Genomic DNA, 13,721 nt, shown 5'->3' on the forward strand with positions numbered 1-13,721 from the left:
CCGCCCGATTAGCGAACAACAGCTTAACCCCGAATGCGACCAATCAGAGCCTCGGAAACATTGTATACCCAGCCACCCCGCCAAAACAACAACGCCAGCAAAGAGCCTTGAAAATACATGGCTGGGCTTCTAGCCCTGCCTGGCGCCATTATTCGAATCCCCTTTAAATCTCGACCATGTTGCACCCACATTCTTCGCCTCTCCTTCCTCTCCTTTCCTTTATATCGTCCATCCCTTCACACGGGGTAGATTGACTCGAGCCTTTTGCGGAGGAAGTCCTTACAGGACTGACTCCATCATCCATATCTCCTACCTTACCTACCCATTCATCTGGCTTACCTGCCAGCAGGTAGCAACTCCTCCATCCATTCTTATCCATTTATCATTATCCTTATCACTCCCTCGTCTGACGACCCACCACCGCAACCATGCAGCGCAACATGACCGTCGCGGTCATCCTGATCGTCCTCTTCATCATCCTCATCATAATCGGCTTCCTGATCTGGGCGCACCAGCACCAAGTCTCGTTCTTTGCGCGCCGGAAGCCCGTCGATGAGGAGAGCACGGAGGGTGGTTAGATCTACCATCCCTACTGCATCCACGAGATTTTTTCTTCGAGTCGACGATTCGAGGGGGAGAGAGGGATTGTTACCTTATCGCTACGCTATACTATTATTCGCTACGACTACGACACGACGTGAAACGGGACGAAAAGAAACGATTGCTTGCCCACCCACCCATCCATCCACGATATACGACCCGGCCGGGGGTTATTATTGCCCGCCTTGCCTAACGACCCCTGCAACGAACACGAACCTACCTCCTCCTCCTCCAACCGGCATCAACCACGTTTGCATATACCTGGCACGCCGTGCATACCCAAAACCTTTTGCATATGATTTGACGATATCCACCCTACATTTCTGCTTACATTTCGATAACCCCGAGCGGGCCTGCTGTACATGGCGTTTTGGATGTTTATATACAATGATGTTCACGAGACTGGCTACGAATGTGACGAGTTTAGATGTAGAATACCAATTCATGGATCTGAAACAGTCTATGGTACAAAGAAAGTCATTAGAAATTTGGAAGGAACCCCGTCAACCCAGGATCCTCAACCCCCCCTTGGTCTTTCCAGGCTTCTTGATTCCGTCGTGCTTCACCTTGGAGCCCTGATTACCACCGCCGCCCTTTCCACCATGCTTCTTATTCTTGTTGTTGGATACCGGTCGGATCTCGGTCGTTGCGCGACGGAGGAGAACTGGATGCGAGCCAATGTACTTGCCCTGCATTTCTCTTGCGGCTGAAAAGTAGTCGTCGCCGTCGCTGAAACTGACGAATCCGTAACCTTTGCTCTTCTGTGTGCGTTTGTCGCGGATCACACGTGCCTTCTGAACGGATGTGTATTTTGCAAATGCCTTAAACAAAGAATCGTCGGTGACCTCGCCCGCAAGGTTACCGACAAACAGACGGAAATGAGCCGGGTCCCACTCGAGCAGCGTCGAGTCATTCCAATTTTGACCGCCACCGGAGCGGGCAACGGTCTTTTGTGTCTCTGACCCCACGGGAGGTGTATTGGTAGTGGGTGTGGTGCCGGACGAGGTGTAGACAGTGGTAGCGCCAGGTGTACTGGTAGCTCCCTCTCGACGAACGGTGCCTCTGCCCATAGAAGACATGTCATCCTTGTTGGCATAGGCGCTCTGCCACTGCGCAATTTGTGCTTCGGTTTCGGGATCGAGCCCGGAGTTCCGTCCGCGATTTTGGTCATTTCCCGACGGCGCAAACGGGTTCTGAATGTGAGGAATCGCGGGACCGTACGTTGTACCGGCATTGTTGTACTGCGACGCACCGTAGTATGAAGGACCAGCTTGATATGATTGCTGCGGTTGAGAGTAGCTGCCGTAGCCGGTAGTAGTTGGAGTCGAATAACCGCTTGTTATCGCAGGCGGAGCCGCAACGACAGGACTGCTAGTGCGGTACGGCTGTTGGGAGGCTACGGAACGAGGTGCGAAAGCCATAGCGGCACCAAAGCCGCCGGGACGAGAGCCCCCGCCATATCCGCTGTTCGAATACTGTGAACCTGTGTTCGTAGACTGAGGTGGTCGCGGAGGAAGCGATGAAGGTTGCTGACCTGGAGGCGGCGGAAAGGACATGATGAACGGGGAGTTTTATAGAGGCGGTGGATGATATGAGCGTCGCGTAGACACGTACCTTCAGGGCTTGACTGACGCAGCAGTCATACGCCAGACGTCACGCCTGAGAAGTCCCGAATCCGAATTGGAGGAAGCGGCCAAGAAATGACTGCGACTGAGTCGAATGTGAGAGGTTAAGAAGCTGCGAGAGGCTGAAGAAGTAGCGAGTTGTAAGTACACGCGTATTTAGATTTCCCGAGATGGTATCGTAGGTTTTCAACGTTGTAGCGAGGTGTTGCGCAGTGAATTGAAGGCAGGTCCTGATATCGGTCAGGCCTCAAAAGTTGGATGGACGGCCTGGGCAGCGGAAAAGACGCACTTGGCTTTCTCGAACTCCGTAGAAACTCGCAGGAGCGGAATGCCACGTGACGTGGTCCAGCCACAGCCTGTGACTAAGCCGGTTATCGGAGCTCGAGACAGGGCTAGCGCGAGGCTGTGACGGCACCCCCACTCTAAGCCTGTTTGGGATGGATGCAGTAGCCGGTCTTGTCGGCGGTTATCAAGGGAGTTCTTCAGGGATGTCCTCGGAGACGGAAATGAGCTGGAAACCCAGAAATCTCCGCGGCGGATTACCTCGAGAGAGAAGCAGATTGTCTCTTTTCCGCGCTGTGAACATTGTCGGCAGGCAGAGAGTACGGTGAAGTGTCTACGGGAGCTCTGAGCTCAGCTCAAAGCACAGTGATGAGATCATAGCCACGATACCCTCGCAACGAGGCAGAGGATCTGATAACGCGGGACTCCGGATGAACTGACTGCTTGTGAGGAGATCAGTAAGAATTGATCAGCTTGCTTCATCAGCAACAGCTGAGCTGGCCGGCGATGATTTATCCGCCCAGCGTCGAAGGTCCTTCACCGAGTGCGTTCTGGGAAATAAATCGTTTGGGTCATAGATCAGTCAGAGCCCCTCCATCTGCCCCGCTATCGCAGACAGCATCACGCCCCCCCAGCATGCAGTCAGAACCATCAAGTCCATGCAAACAGACGGCCTCATGGTAACGGCGTCTGTTGAGCAAAGTCTCAGCCGCCGCGCTCTAGAGACATGGGTAGATTGTAAAGTAAATGCCTCAACAAAGTGTAGACGGCCTCAGAAACCGGACTACTCTGCTCCTCATTGAGCCCCGCCCCAATTCGTCCCACCATGACGGAAGAGTTGCTCCGTTTGAATCCTGACTGAGCAGCATATCATCGTCGGCCTTCGCTCTTTTCCTTTCTTTTTCCTCCCTCACTCAACAACTCTCTCCTCTTTCTTCGTGCTTTATACCACTCCGCGTTTTCTCTTATACCCCTCCTAACTAAACCTCTCTATCCTACATTTTCATCATGAGCGCCGTGTAAGTTACAGTCACCCACTTCTATCCCAGCAAAACCTGTCTTCGCCGAGTGCTTCGCGAGCTCTACGGCTTTCTATACCAAGCTGTGTATACAGCTCTGTGCAGAAACCGGGGGATTGCAGAAATCTCCGAGTCTCGCTGAATGCGCTCGCGGAGTATTTCTGTCATACTGGGACGCTGGAAGCTGTCAACCCCGCCAGCAACGGCATCCAAGCGACGCATTACCCCTCATTCGTATTCCTGCCATAGACTGAGTAACTGACGTCTAGCGCCCGTTTGGCTGGCATTGCTGCCAGCCTCATGGCGCCAATCACTCCCAGTGCTGATTTCGGTCTCATCGGTCTGGCCGTCATGGGCCAGAACCTGATCCTCAACGCTGCTGATCATGGTTTCACCGTCTGCGCCTACAACCGTACCACCTCCAAGGTCGACCGCTTCCTTGAGAACGAGGCCAAGGGTGAGTTTGCAGATTCCGGCGCATCCGGAGGTATCAGCAGGCACTAATTGATCGCAGGCAAGCCCATCGTCGGTGCCCACTCCGTAGAGGAATTCTGCGCCAAGCTCAAGCGCCCCCGCCGCATCATGCTCCTCGTCATGGCCGGTAACCCCGTTGACCAGTTCATCGAGTCTCTTCTGCCCCACCTCGAGGAGGGTGATATCATCATCGACGGTGGTAACTCCCACTTCCCCGACAGCAACCGCCGCACCAAGTACCTGAAGGAGAAGGGCATCCGCTTCGTCGGCAGCGGTGTCTCTGGTGGTGAGGAGGGTGCCCGCTACGGCCCCTCTCTCATGCCCGGTGGTAACGAGGAGGCCTGGCCTCACATCAAGGATATCTTCCAGAGCATCGCCGCCAAGAGCGACGGCGAGGCTTGCTGCGACTGGGTCGGTGATGAGGGTGCTGGTCACTACGTCAAGATGGTCCACAACGGTATTGAGTACGGTGACATGCAGCTCATCTGCGAGGTAAGGACTCGAGAATCTGTGGGGACGAACAAGACTGATCGTTACAGGCCTACGACATCCTCAAGCGCGGTGTCGGTCTCTCCTCCAAGGAGATCGCCGATGTTTTCGCCAAGTGGAACAATGGTGTTCTCGACTCCTTCCTCATCGAGATCACTCGTGACATCCTCTACTTCAACGACGACGATGGAACCCCCATGGTCGAGAAGATCCTCGACAAGGCTGGCCAGAAGGGTACCGGCAAGTGGACCGCTGTCAACGCTCTCGACCTCGGCATGCCCGTCACCCTGATCGGCGAGTCCGTCTTCTCCCGCTGCCTCTCCGCGCTCAAGGACGAGCGTGTCCGCGCCAGCGAGCGCCTCAACGGCCCCACCCCCGAGTTCACCGGTGACAAGGAGGAGTTCATTGCCGACCTCGAGCAGGCTCTCTACGCCTCCAAGATCATCTCTTACGCCCAGGGCTTCATGCTCATCCAGAACGTACGTTGCCCAACCCCGTTACGCAAGAATATTTACTAACAAACTGCAGGCTGCTAAGGAGTACGGCTGGAAGCTCAACAAGCCCGCCATTGCCCTCATGTGGCGCGGCGGTTGCATCATCCGCTCCGTCTTCCTCAAGGACATCACCGAGGCCTACCGCAAGGACCCCGAGCTCGAGAACCTCCTCTTCAACGACTTCTTCAACAAGGCCATCCACAACGCCCAGAAGGGCTGGAGAAACGTTGTCTCCAAGGGTGCTCTCTGGGGTATCCCCACTCCCGCCTTCAGCACCGCTCTGTCCTTCTACGACGGCTACCGCACCAAGGTCCTCCCCGCCAACCTGCTGCAGGCCCAGCGTGACTACTTCGGTGCCCACACCTTCCGCATCAAGCCCGAGCACGCCAGCGACAAGTACCCCGTTGACAAGGACATCCACGTCAACTGGACCGGCCGTGGCGGTAACGTTTCCGCCTCGACCTACACTGCTTAACTTGGTACATTGATGCACTGCGCTGGACGTGAAGCTTTCTGGACCAACACACTCTATAGGACCAGACAAAATCGAGAGTCTCGCGACTCTAAACATATAGAATGATAATGCCTGATGTTCAAAAGAAGTGAGACCTACTATGTATCTAGGTCGTTATGAAATATCTTATTCTTCAATGTTCACTATGCGGAGTATCTGGTTGTAGATGTCGTCAGTAGCTGGGACCGTGATTTTCCACTCCGTAGGCTAGTCCCGATCGGGACACCTTGCAACGTCGCAGGCGAACTCGAACTCAGCGTTGCGGTGACTCTCTTGCTTTCTGCGACCCTGCACGGAGCGAACCTACGTCCATATCCTACATGCCAGCAGCCTAGGAAACTGCTCCTGTTTGTTTGGTTGGACTTTTTACGTTCTCTCCTTTCTTTCTTTGCCTTCCCGTCACTCCTTTCCGACCGAGCTCCCGCGACGTCCCACCTCGAGTGCTGGCGGCTAGGCTCATACCATCGACTGCGGTTCCGGCGGCGTTAGGGATTGGTCTTGATTGTTTGGTTTCGGTCTTCGATTGCATAACTTGTTAGCCTGATTTTGCTATTGTCGCCTTGATTATCTGTCTGAGCTATTGCGACTCGGCGACGAGATCCATCCCACTTCAGTACTTGCTGGAATACGAAACATCGGCGGCCATCATCAACGAACCCAGCGTCGGAGTCACACAGTCAGTTCGAGTCAAGTATCACGAGTCTGAGAATGGCTGGTGCGATAGTGCCTCATGAACAGGCGTTGAGCGATGTACTCGGTGCGCGGTAAGCAGCTCATCAACCTGTCCCTGCGTCATGCCAGCAACTGGATTACTCCGTCACCCCGCAGCTCGTCCGAAGCTATGAACAAGAGAAGGGCAACATGCTGATTCAATATCTTCATAGCGTCCGCATCACTACCAACCCGGCTTCGTCCACAATCGAGGGGACCGTTTTCGCCGCCGATCCGATCACGAACCTCGTCGCCGTGAACACCGCCGACGGCAAACAAACCCAAGCCGGAAACTACCACGTCATTCCGATCTCACGGATACAGAGCTTCGAGCTCCTCTCTCTACCCCAGTCGGCCCAGAGCGGTGAAGCGACGTCATTCGCTGATGCTGTCCCACCGCTGCATGCACTGGATACCCAGGCCCTGAGAAGGCGGGAGGTGGAAGCAGTTACGAAGCTACAGCAAGGTGAGGCACGCCGCGGCAAGGGAGTCACGCAAGAAGCGCAGGATCTGTTCAATGCATTCATTCGCACGATGCCGACGACGAGGTGGGATGGCGCGAATATCATTGTGGCCGATGCAGTTGTGGTTGCGCCCCCATACCGTGCGGATGACTGCCGGGCACTGCATGCAGGTGACACAGCTGCCCTGGCCCGGATACGCAAGGTGGTACGTCATGTTCCAATCCGCATACATTAGGGCCATGTTATTGACACTGCACAGCTTGAAATGGAGCGCCAGAAGATCGAATTTAGAAATGCTAGCGCTGCGATAGGTGCAGCGAACACCTTTTCCCGCTCGGCGGCTTCGGGCCCGGGAGCGGCGGGACCTAGAAAGGGTGGTTGAACTCACAAATCTCACTCTTCCTGCTCTTTCGTGGCGAATTGGAGCCTCCGCCCAGCACGAGCTATTACGACCGAGATACATAAACGCATCTTTCTATGTTCATACGACTCAATGGACATATTCTTGCAAGACAGACAAGTCACACTACGTGGCATGGGGCGGAGCACAGACTCTTCACCAACAATCTAGGATATCGCCTGAGTCTCGTAGTGGTTGCAGAACGAGAGCGGAAGAGGCTTAGTCCCCGGACAACTCTCTATGTATTGGATGTTGAGCGACGATGACCATGATGTTCAGGTTCTGTTAGCCTCGTCCTTGTGCTTGGGGTTCAGCTCAATTCCCACTTTGCTCCTATCTATCGGCATCAGATATCATCACTTAACGAACAGCATAGCAATCCATGAATATCATTCAATCTACAATCTACTTCTTTGGTAGTATTCCAGGATGCCTCCGCGTGCTTCAAGCATCTCCAGTTCCAGAAAGCCATGCATCCGTCTACCACTTTTGTCTTATTGCCTGCCTCCTTACCTCCATTCACCTTCTGCGGCGCCCAAGCTTGCTCTACCCATCTACTCTACTCGAATGCCTTATCCTTATCCTCTGCTACCTGCTCGTAAATAGATACAAAATCACTTTACTACTCACCCCATTGCACGCCCACCCTGTCGTCCTTCCTCTACCTTGCCCCCGCCTATGAAGTACGACTGACTCTCCATGCATCCTTAAGACAGCCCGTCCAAACAAGCAAAAATGCATCTCATCCCATCGGTTTATCCATCATACCTCATAGATATACATATACATTATCCCGTCCACTGCAAACGCCAGCCCCAAAAAGATTCTACGCTGACCCGACGGCAGTGCTTCTCAGGCGCCCTTTTGCGCGCGAAACTTGAGGGTTTCGTCGTATGCCTTGCCCTTGCCCTTACCATAACCCAGGACTCACTCACTTCCTTCCCTACGTCCGTGAAGATTTCCTCGAGCGTTAGGGTAGACGCAGTGGACGGGATGCATAGCTGGCGGGTTTACCCCGTTATTTGCTGCGTATACCATCTGGTAACGCTTTGCCCCTACCTTCCTCCTTTCTTTGGCTCGGGCCGGGCTGACGACTGAGTGTTGTCTGGCATGCTGTACGATGCGATGGTCAATGCCCGGATTCTGCGCTCGTAGCTCCCTGAGTGCGCTCAACGGGTTCGGACTGTGGTGGCACAGAGGAGTTCCGCCGTTCGGAAGTATAGAGTCATGAGGACCGGGGTCCTGCTGCCTACTACTTGAGGGAAGGGGCTAACCAGCTTCTGCTTCAACCTTGCGGTCCGCTGGCTCTGGAGCCTGTGCAGCCGATGATAATGACGCGAGTTGATTCGGCGGTTGGGGATGCAGCTGGTCATTGTGCTTGTGGAAGGGGCGCCAGGGGGGGGGTTGAAGGACTATGGATCAAGGCATCGTCCGCTAGGAGCCCAACGCGCAGTAACCGAAGACAGAGACATGGGAATACGCTGCAGTGACCCTTTGAGATATGGATGTTGAAGCAGCACTACCTGTTCGTCAATACCCACGAGAGATCGCTCAAGCGCAAAGCATCTTCTGGTTGGTCATGTATGGGACTTTTGAAAGTTTAAGAGGGGCTGAAAACCCTGTTTGGGAACTCTTGATGAAAGGAAGGTATCTTAGAGGTGCAACTTTGATTCTGCGAATTCTTCTGTGGTGGCTAGTCATTCCCAAGCTGGTAGCTGACTCTCTTCGGGGACATTAGTCTTCGCCATGGCTCGATTGCAACATCGTAAGTAGTATCTGTGCATTCATTGATAGCTGTATCTCGATGATCTAGAGACACTGGGGAACTTGTGTGACTTGGAACGCTTGCGTAAATCATCTGTTGAAACAAGAAACAATGACCTTTGGGCTGTGGCCTGGCTCTTCTTTCACCAGGCTCTGTATGTAAAGAAAATAGAGCAATAAAAACCAGCGCGTCAAGTAAATCAACAACTAGGCTTCACAAAACAGAAATGATTCGAGGTTGGAGGAAATCAACGAAGAAACAAATGGGAGTTGGGCAACGCCGCCGTAAATAGCAAGCCAGATGAAAGCAGAGCAAGCCGGTAAATCACTTTCCATCATAGATCTGGTCCTCGTTCAAAGTAAACTGCCCCATCTTCCATTCATCCTCCGAGATATGTTCTTTCTTCACATGGCGCGCCGTCAACGCGAATCGCAGCTCGCCGCGCTTGTCGAGCTCGACAGCGTGCTGAAAAGCCGTCAATTAGTATCTCATCGAGGACGTGATCAAGGTTCAAACGGAACCAAACAGACACCTACCTCGTAGTACTTTTGTACCCCCTCTCCATGCATCACGACAAAATCGCCATGCTCAAGTTTAATCTTCATAAGATCGGGTGGTTTGTCCTGGCCTTTATTTTGCTCGAAGGACTCCCACCAAGCCTTCTTGTAGTTCTCCTCAGAGGTAGACCCATCAAGAAGATTCTTCTTGAGAGCCTGGCGGTTGGTGTAGTTCTCGCATGAGGGCAGGACAGGGTCGTCGGCAAGAAGGGCAACAGTCTCCTTTTCCTTCTCCTCCTCCCCGTTCTGCTCCTGCTCTTCCTCCCCCTTCTTTTTCTTCATACTTGACTTGGTGAAGCCGTGGTAGTACTTATACTTCATCCGCACAGACATCGTTGCGGTTGAGCCAAGGGAGAGGGTAGCAATTGTAGGACCGAGTGTGGATTCACCATCATCGTGATACTAATCATTCTGTCAATTGGACTCCATATTGTAATCTCTTGACCATACATACGCTGATTCTCTGATCCTCAAAGTACCCCAATAAGAGCAGTTCATTGGGCTCGAGAGCGGTGCCTCCCATGCTCTGCACGGCGGTCTCGGTGGCCCATCTCAAACGACCGAGTGCGCGGAGTACGGGGTCGCAGGCTTGGTCGAAGCCTCGCGATTCAACACACACAACGAACTTGTACGGACAACCCTACGCACTGTTAATATGGGAAGCAAGTTGTGGTGGATGACTCCTACAAAATTAGTTGAGAATTGTGAAGTTAGGGTGCCGCCAACTATTCATCAGATGTTAGCATTACCTACCCATGGAGCAATGCACTCACCTTGCGCCTGACTCATAGGATGACGCCGGAGCCTAAGGTCGGCTTCCTGTAACTCCTGGAAGAGGCCATCGGGACCCTTCGGGCGGCTATTGATCGCTGAATTCGATTTGAAATGCAGGATATATCCGGCATCCCCAAGGCTATACGTAACCAGCGCATACGGAGGGAAGGACGTGTCATCGGGGCTGCCTGTGAGGAGAACGAGCTTTGTGGCACGGCCCTGATCGATGTTTCTATCTTCTGCCGGTAAGGCAACTGGATCCAGTTTTATCCATCGCTCAAATGGGCATTTCTCCTCCGGTCCTCCTGCATCGTTGTCGGCGCACCTCCAGCCATTCCAATGGATCCGAGGTATGCACTTTCGACAGTGAGGACACACGATCCCAAATCTCCACGAAGCACGCGACGAGCTGGAATCCGGTTTCTCGGGTAAGTTCGGCACGAGAGGGGGAAATTCTATTGGTGGCTCATGTCGTGTCCGAGCTTCAAGAAATTTGTCGTGAAAAGTCATGGTGACCGGAGGCTGTGAGCCAGAAAGCATCCAGAACTCCTGACACCTGGGGTTTAAGCACATCCATCCCTCCATGTACACTTGTTTGCTGGGCAAAGAGCAAGCGGCGCATTGCAGAGTGACGGCCTCAGTGTAGGCGCGCGTAAGAGGGTCTGGCAGGATTGTTCCCTTTTTCGCCCACCAGCTCTTCTCCGAGAGGTCTAACTTCTCGAAGCGCACTTTGAAGCCAATCTTGCCGTCGACCTTCTCAGCCCAGACATCAGTGACTAGAAAGTAGGCCATGACATTGTAGCGGTGGGGTAGCTTTCGTCCGCAGGCCGTGTTCTTGGAGCCTGATACAATGTCAGCCGTAGTCAATGGAGCTTGGGGAAAGACTCGCCTATAATTAATCCGACAGGAACCTTCTCCTCCATGCTCCTCAATATGCTCCTGATAGCGGCTTTTTCCTCGCTCATGTCTTTGGTTTGGATCAGGTTGCCATCCTTGCCCTTCTCGCAGCATCCCCCGCTGTAGGACATTAGAATCGGGACATATTGAAGGAGAATGGAACTCACATTCTACTAATAACCTCTTCGTCACCTACGTGGCAGCGATTTCCAGAGTCTCCGTCAATCAAGAAGCCATAGCATATGCCGTTGTTATAGTACATGCCGCCTTGGTGGGATTTGAACCATGTGAAAGCTCCTGCTATCTCAGGCCGATTCTAAGATTCAAAGTTAGGAAAGCGCATGCTGGAGAGTCGACGACCACAAACATTGGACCACGCAGGAGGCTCTCCGTCCACATCTGCTAGCTCCGGGTTGGTAGGACCAATATCATTCACCGTGACGTTGGAGGACAAATCAACCGAAGTCACGATGGCGGCTAGTTCTGGGGATACTGCACCTATTAGCGATAGGGGCCCACACTGACACGGCGCATACCTTTAATTCCATTTTTGGGTCTCTCGGGCTTGGTGATCTTGGTCGAGGCAGTCTGAGGAGCGGTAGGGTCTTTCTTGCGGCGGGACATTGTGGCTCTAAGAGTGTAGGGTGGAAGCTGAGTCTTTTGGAAGCAATGAGTCTAGATGTGGTGGTAATCTAGGGGTAATGATGAGGTGAGGGTGAGGCGAGGATAAGTGAGAGCAAGAGAAAGAGCAAGAGAAAGAGCAAGAGAAAGAGAAGTCATGGGGTCCTTCCTGATTTGCACTCCGGGATTGATGGCCGTAACTCCGAGCCCACCACAACAAACTCTTTGACCTGCAGAGTCATGGCAACACTTCTTCTCACTGCACTGCTTAGACTAGTGTCTGAGGTAGCCATACGCCAGGACAGACATTCCTAGCGCCAGAAACACCATCTTTCGTGGACTCCAGTGGCTGTCCCCGTTCTTGAGGCTTCTATAGCTCTCCCAACCGGTGCCCCAGCGCCGAGGCAGGGGAAGAAAGCCGACAACCGGTCCATCAGCCATCAGAGTGGAAGTCGCATCCGCCATGTGGTCGATCTTACGAGGCATAACATACCGCCCCATCAGTGTCTTCAGGATACCGTCACGAGTATAAAGCCGTACGCCAAACATCGTCTGGCCGTATATCGCTTTCGAACGAGCGTATCTCAACGTCCGAAACTCTCTGAGAAGAGCCTCAATCTCTGCCTCGCTTGGGGCGCTGTTCTTGTTTGGCTGGACCAGCCGATCTAGGAGTGTCGCTAGGACGGCCGCGTCCTCAATCGCACAGTTTGCGCCTTGTCCCATGTTGACAGTCATCTGGGTCGGTCAACTCAAGTGAAGAGATGAAGATTCGGTCCTCTTACCTTACGAACAGCATCTCCCAGCAGAACCATTCGACCAAAATACCAAGCCTCGAACAGGCCCTCCTCCATCGCAGTAATTGAAGCAACCCTCCTGCTCTCCCATAGATCACGAACGCAGACCCCGTCAACAAGGCGAATAGCTGCAAATCGGCCGCAAAGCTCCTCCGCATCTTTTGAACTGAAGCGAGGAATATTCGGGTAGGTGTACTTCTTGTCCATCTTGCTCACCACGAACCAAAAGACTCGATCCTCACCATGAAAAGTCAGAACCGTGACTCCATCACCGAATACGTTGCCATGCTCGCCCTTTCGCAGACCAGGAATGGCTGAAGATATGCCGAAAACACAGGAGTACTCCGTCGTCATTCCTGCGGCGGTTAGCTTTTATCTCTCGCACTCAAGAGGTTAGAGACCGACTTTTCTTTTCCTTTGGCGTGATCCTGCCCGGATTCTGGAGCTCTGTCAGCCGCCACATCTCCGAGCGCACGCGACTATGCACTCCATCAGCGCCGACGACCAGACTGCCCTGGTAAACTGTCCCATCTTCTGTCACGACGCAAACACCGCTGGATGTTTGTCGAATCTCAACGACTGCTTTGTTGACCAGGATCCTGGAATGGTCCGGATACCGCCGGTATAGAGTCTCCAGCAACCGCTGTCGTTCCACAAAGGTAAGACCATATCCAAACCTATCGAGATCAGCTCTGCTAATACAAGCACTCAATGACATCGCACCTCTCATAGACCCGATTCAACACATCGTGACTAAACCCCGAACCGTCCGGGTACAAGACATTATGGACTCTCAACGGCTGAGTCCCTTCCGCTATTTCCTCCCACAGCCCAAGCTGATCAAGGACCTGTCCTCCCGTAGGCCACAGCCCAATTGAAGCACCTTCCTGCGGCGCAATCTCAGGTCTTTTCTCCAGAACGACGTGGTCGATGTTCGCTCGGTGCAGGCAGTGCGCGAGGGTCAAGCCGGCTACTGAGCCACCGACGATGATCACTTTGAGCGGGCTGCCTTCCATCTTTCTACAAAGATCGCGCACTCGAAATAAAGCGATTGTGCGACAGAATAAATCAGGTACAAACACGAACACCCCTCTTCCACCCTGGAGATTCAAGAGACGAGAAGACAAAGTGGATTGTGGACCAGGGCAGATCAGCTGGAAACCGATCTCGATCTTGCGCTCGAACCGTGGAGCGTGGGCCCCTCCCTTGTCGATCATTGGGCATCTCCTCAAGGCTGATCG

The 13,721-nt window shown here is 53.4% G+C and overlaps 5 protein-coding genes across 5 annotated transcripts; 2 read left to right on the top strand and 3 right to left on the bottom strand.

The window, feature by feature from the left end:
• Positions 1-1,103: 1,103 nt before the first annotated feature.
• DSM5745_01037 (RNP domain protein) lies at positions 1,104-2,156 on the bottom strand (the record flags this gene model as incomplete). The annotated part of the gene is made up of 1 exon (XM_026743053.1): positions 1,104-2,156. The coding sequence occupies one exon, from the start codon at positions 2,154-2,156 to the stop codon at positions 1,104-1,106; it is 1,053 nt and encodes a 350-aa protein (XP_026608898.1).
• Positions 2,157-3,515: 1,359 nt separating this feature from the next.
• Positions 3,516-5,458, top strand: DSM5745_01038 (NADP(+)-dependent, decarboxylating phosphogluconate dehydrogenase; the record flags this gene model as incomplete). The annotated part of the gene is made up of 5 exons (XM_026743054.1): positions 3,516-3,526; positions 3,796-3,983; positions 4,041-4,492; positions 4,540-4,968; positions 5,018-5,458. 5 exons carry the CDS (start codon positions 3,516-3,518, stop codon positions 5,456-5,458), a joined length of 1,521 nt encoding a protein of 506 aa, XP_026608899.1.
• A 747-nt stretch (positions 5,459-6,205) lies between these two features.
• On the top strand, positions 6,206-7,054 carry DSM5745_01039 (anticodon-binding domain-containing protein; the record flags this gene model as incomplete). The annotated part of the gene is made up of 3 exons (XM_026743055.1): positions 6,206-6,261; positions 6,382-6,877; positions 6,932-7,054. 3 exons carry the CDS (start codon positions 6,206-6,208, stop codon positions 7,052-7,054), a joined length of 675 nt encoding a protein of 224 aa, XP_026608900.1.
• Positions 7,055-9,161: 2,107 nt separating this feature from the next.
• On the bottom strand, positions 9,162-11,689 carry DSM5745_01040 (uncharacterized protein; the record flags this gene model as incomplete). Its single annotated transcript, XM_026743056.1, has 8 exons — positions 9,162-9,302; positions 9,374-9,796; positions 9,849-10,034; positions 10,082-10,119; positions 10,168-11,185; positions 11,262-11,381; positions 11,433-11,557; positions 11,602-11,689. 8 exons carry the CDS (start codon positions 11,687-11,689, stop codon positions 9,162-9,164), a joined length of 2,139 nt encoding a protein of 712 aa, XP_026608901.1.
• A 270-nt stretch (positions 11,690-11,959) lies between these two features.
• Positions 11,960-13,496, bottom strand: DSM5745_01041 (FAD-dependent monooxygenase spyC; the record flags this gene model as incomplete). Its single annotated transcript, XM_026743057.1, has 4 exons — positions 11,960-12,421; positions 12,469-12,836; positions 12,886-13,157; positions 13,204-13,496. 4 exons carry the CDS (start codon positions 13,494-13,496, stop codon positions 11,960-11,962), a joined length of 1,395 nt encoding a protein of 464 aa, XP_026608902.1.
• Positions 13,497-13,721: the final 225 nt, after the last annotated feature.

Source organism: Aspergillus mulundensis (genome assembly GCF_003369625.1).
Source record: "Aspergillus mulundensis strain DSM 5745 chromosome Unknown scaffold_0, whole genome shotgun sequence".
NCBI classification, from domain to species: domain Eukaryota; kingdom Fungi; phylum Ascomycota; class Eurotiomycetes; order Eurotiales; family Aspergillaceae; genus Aspergillus; species Aspergillus mulundensis.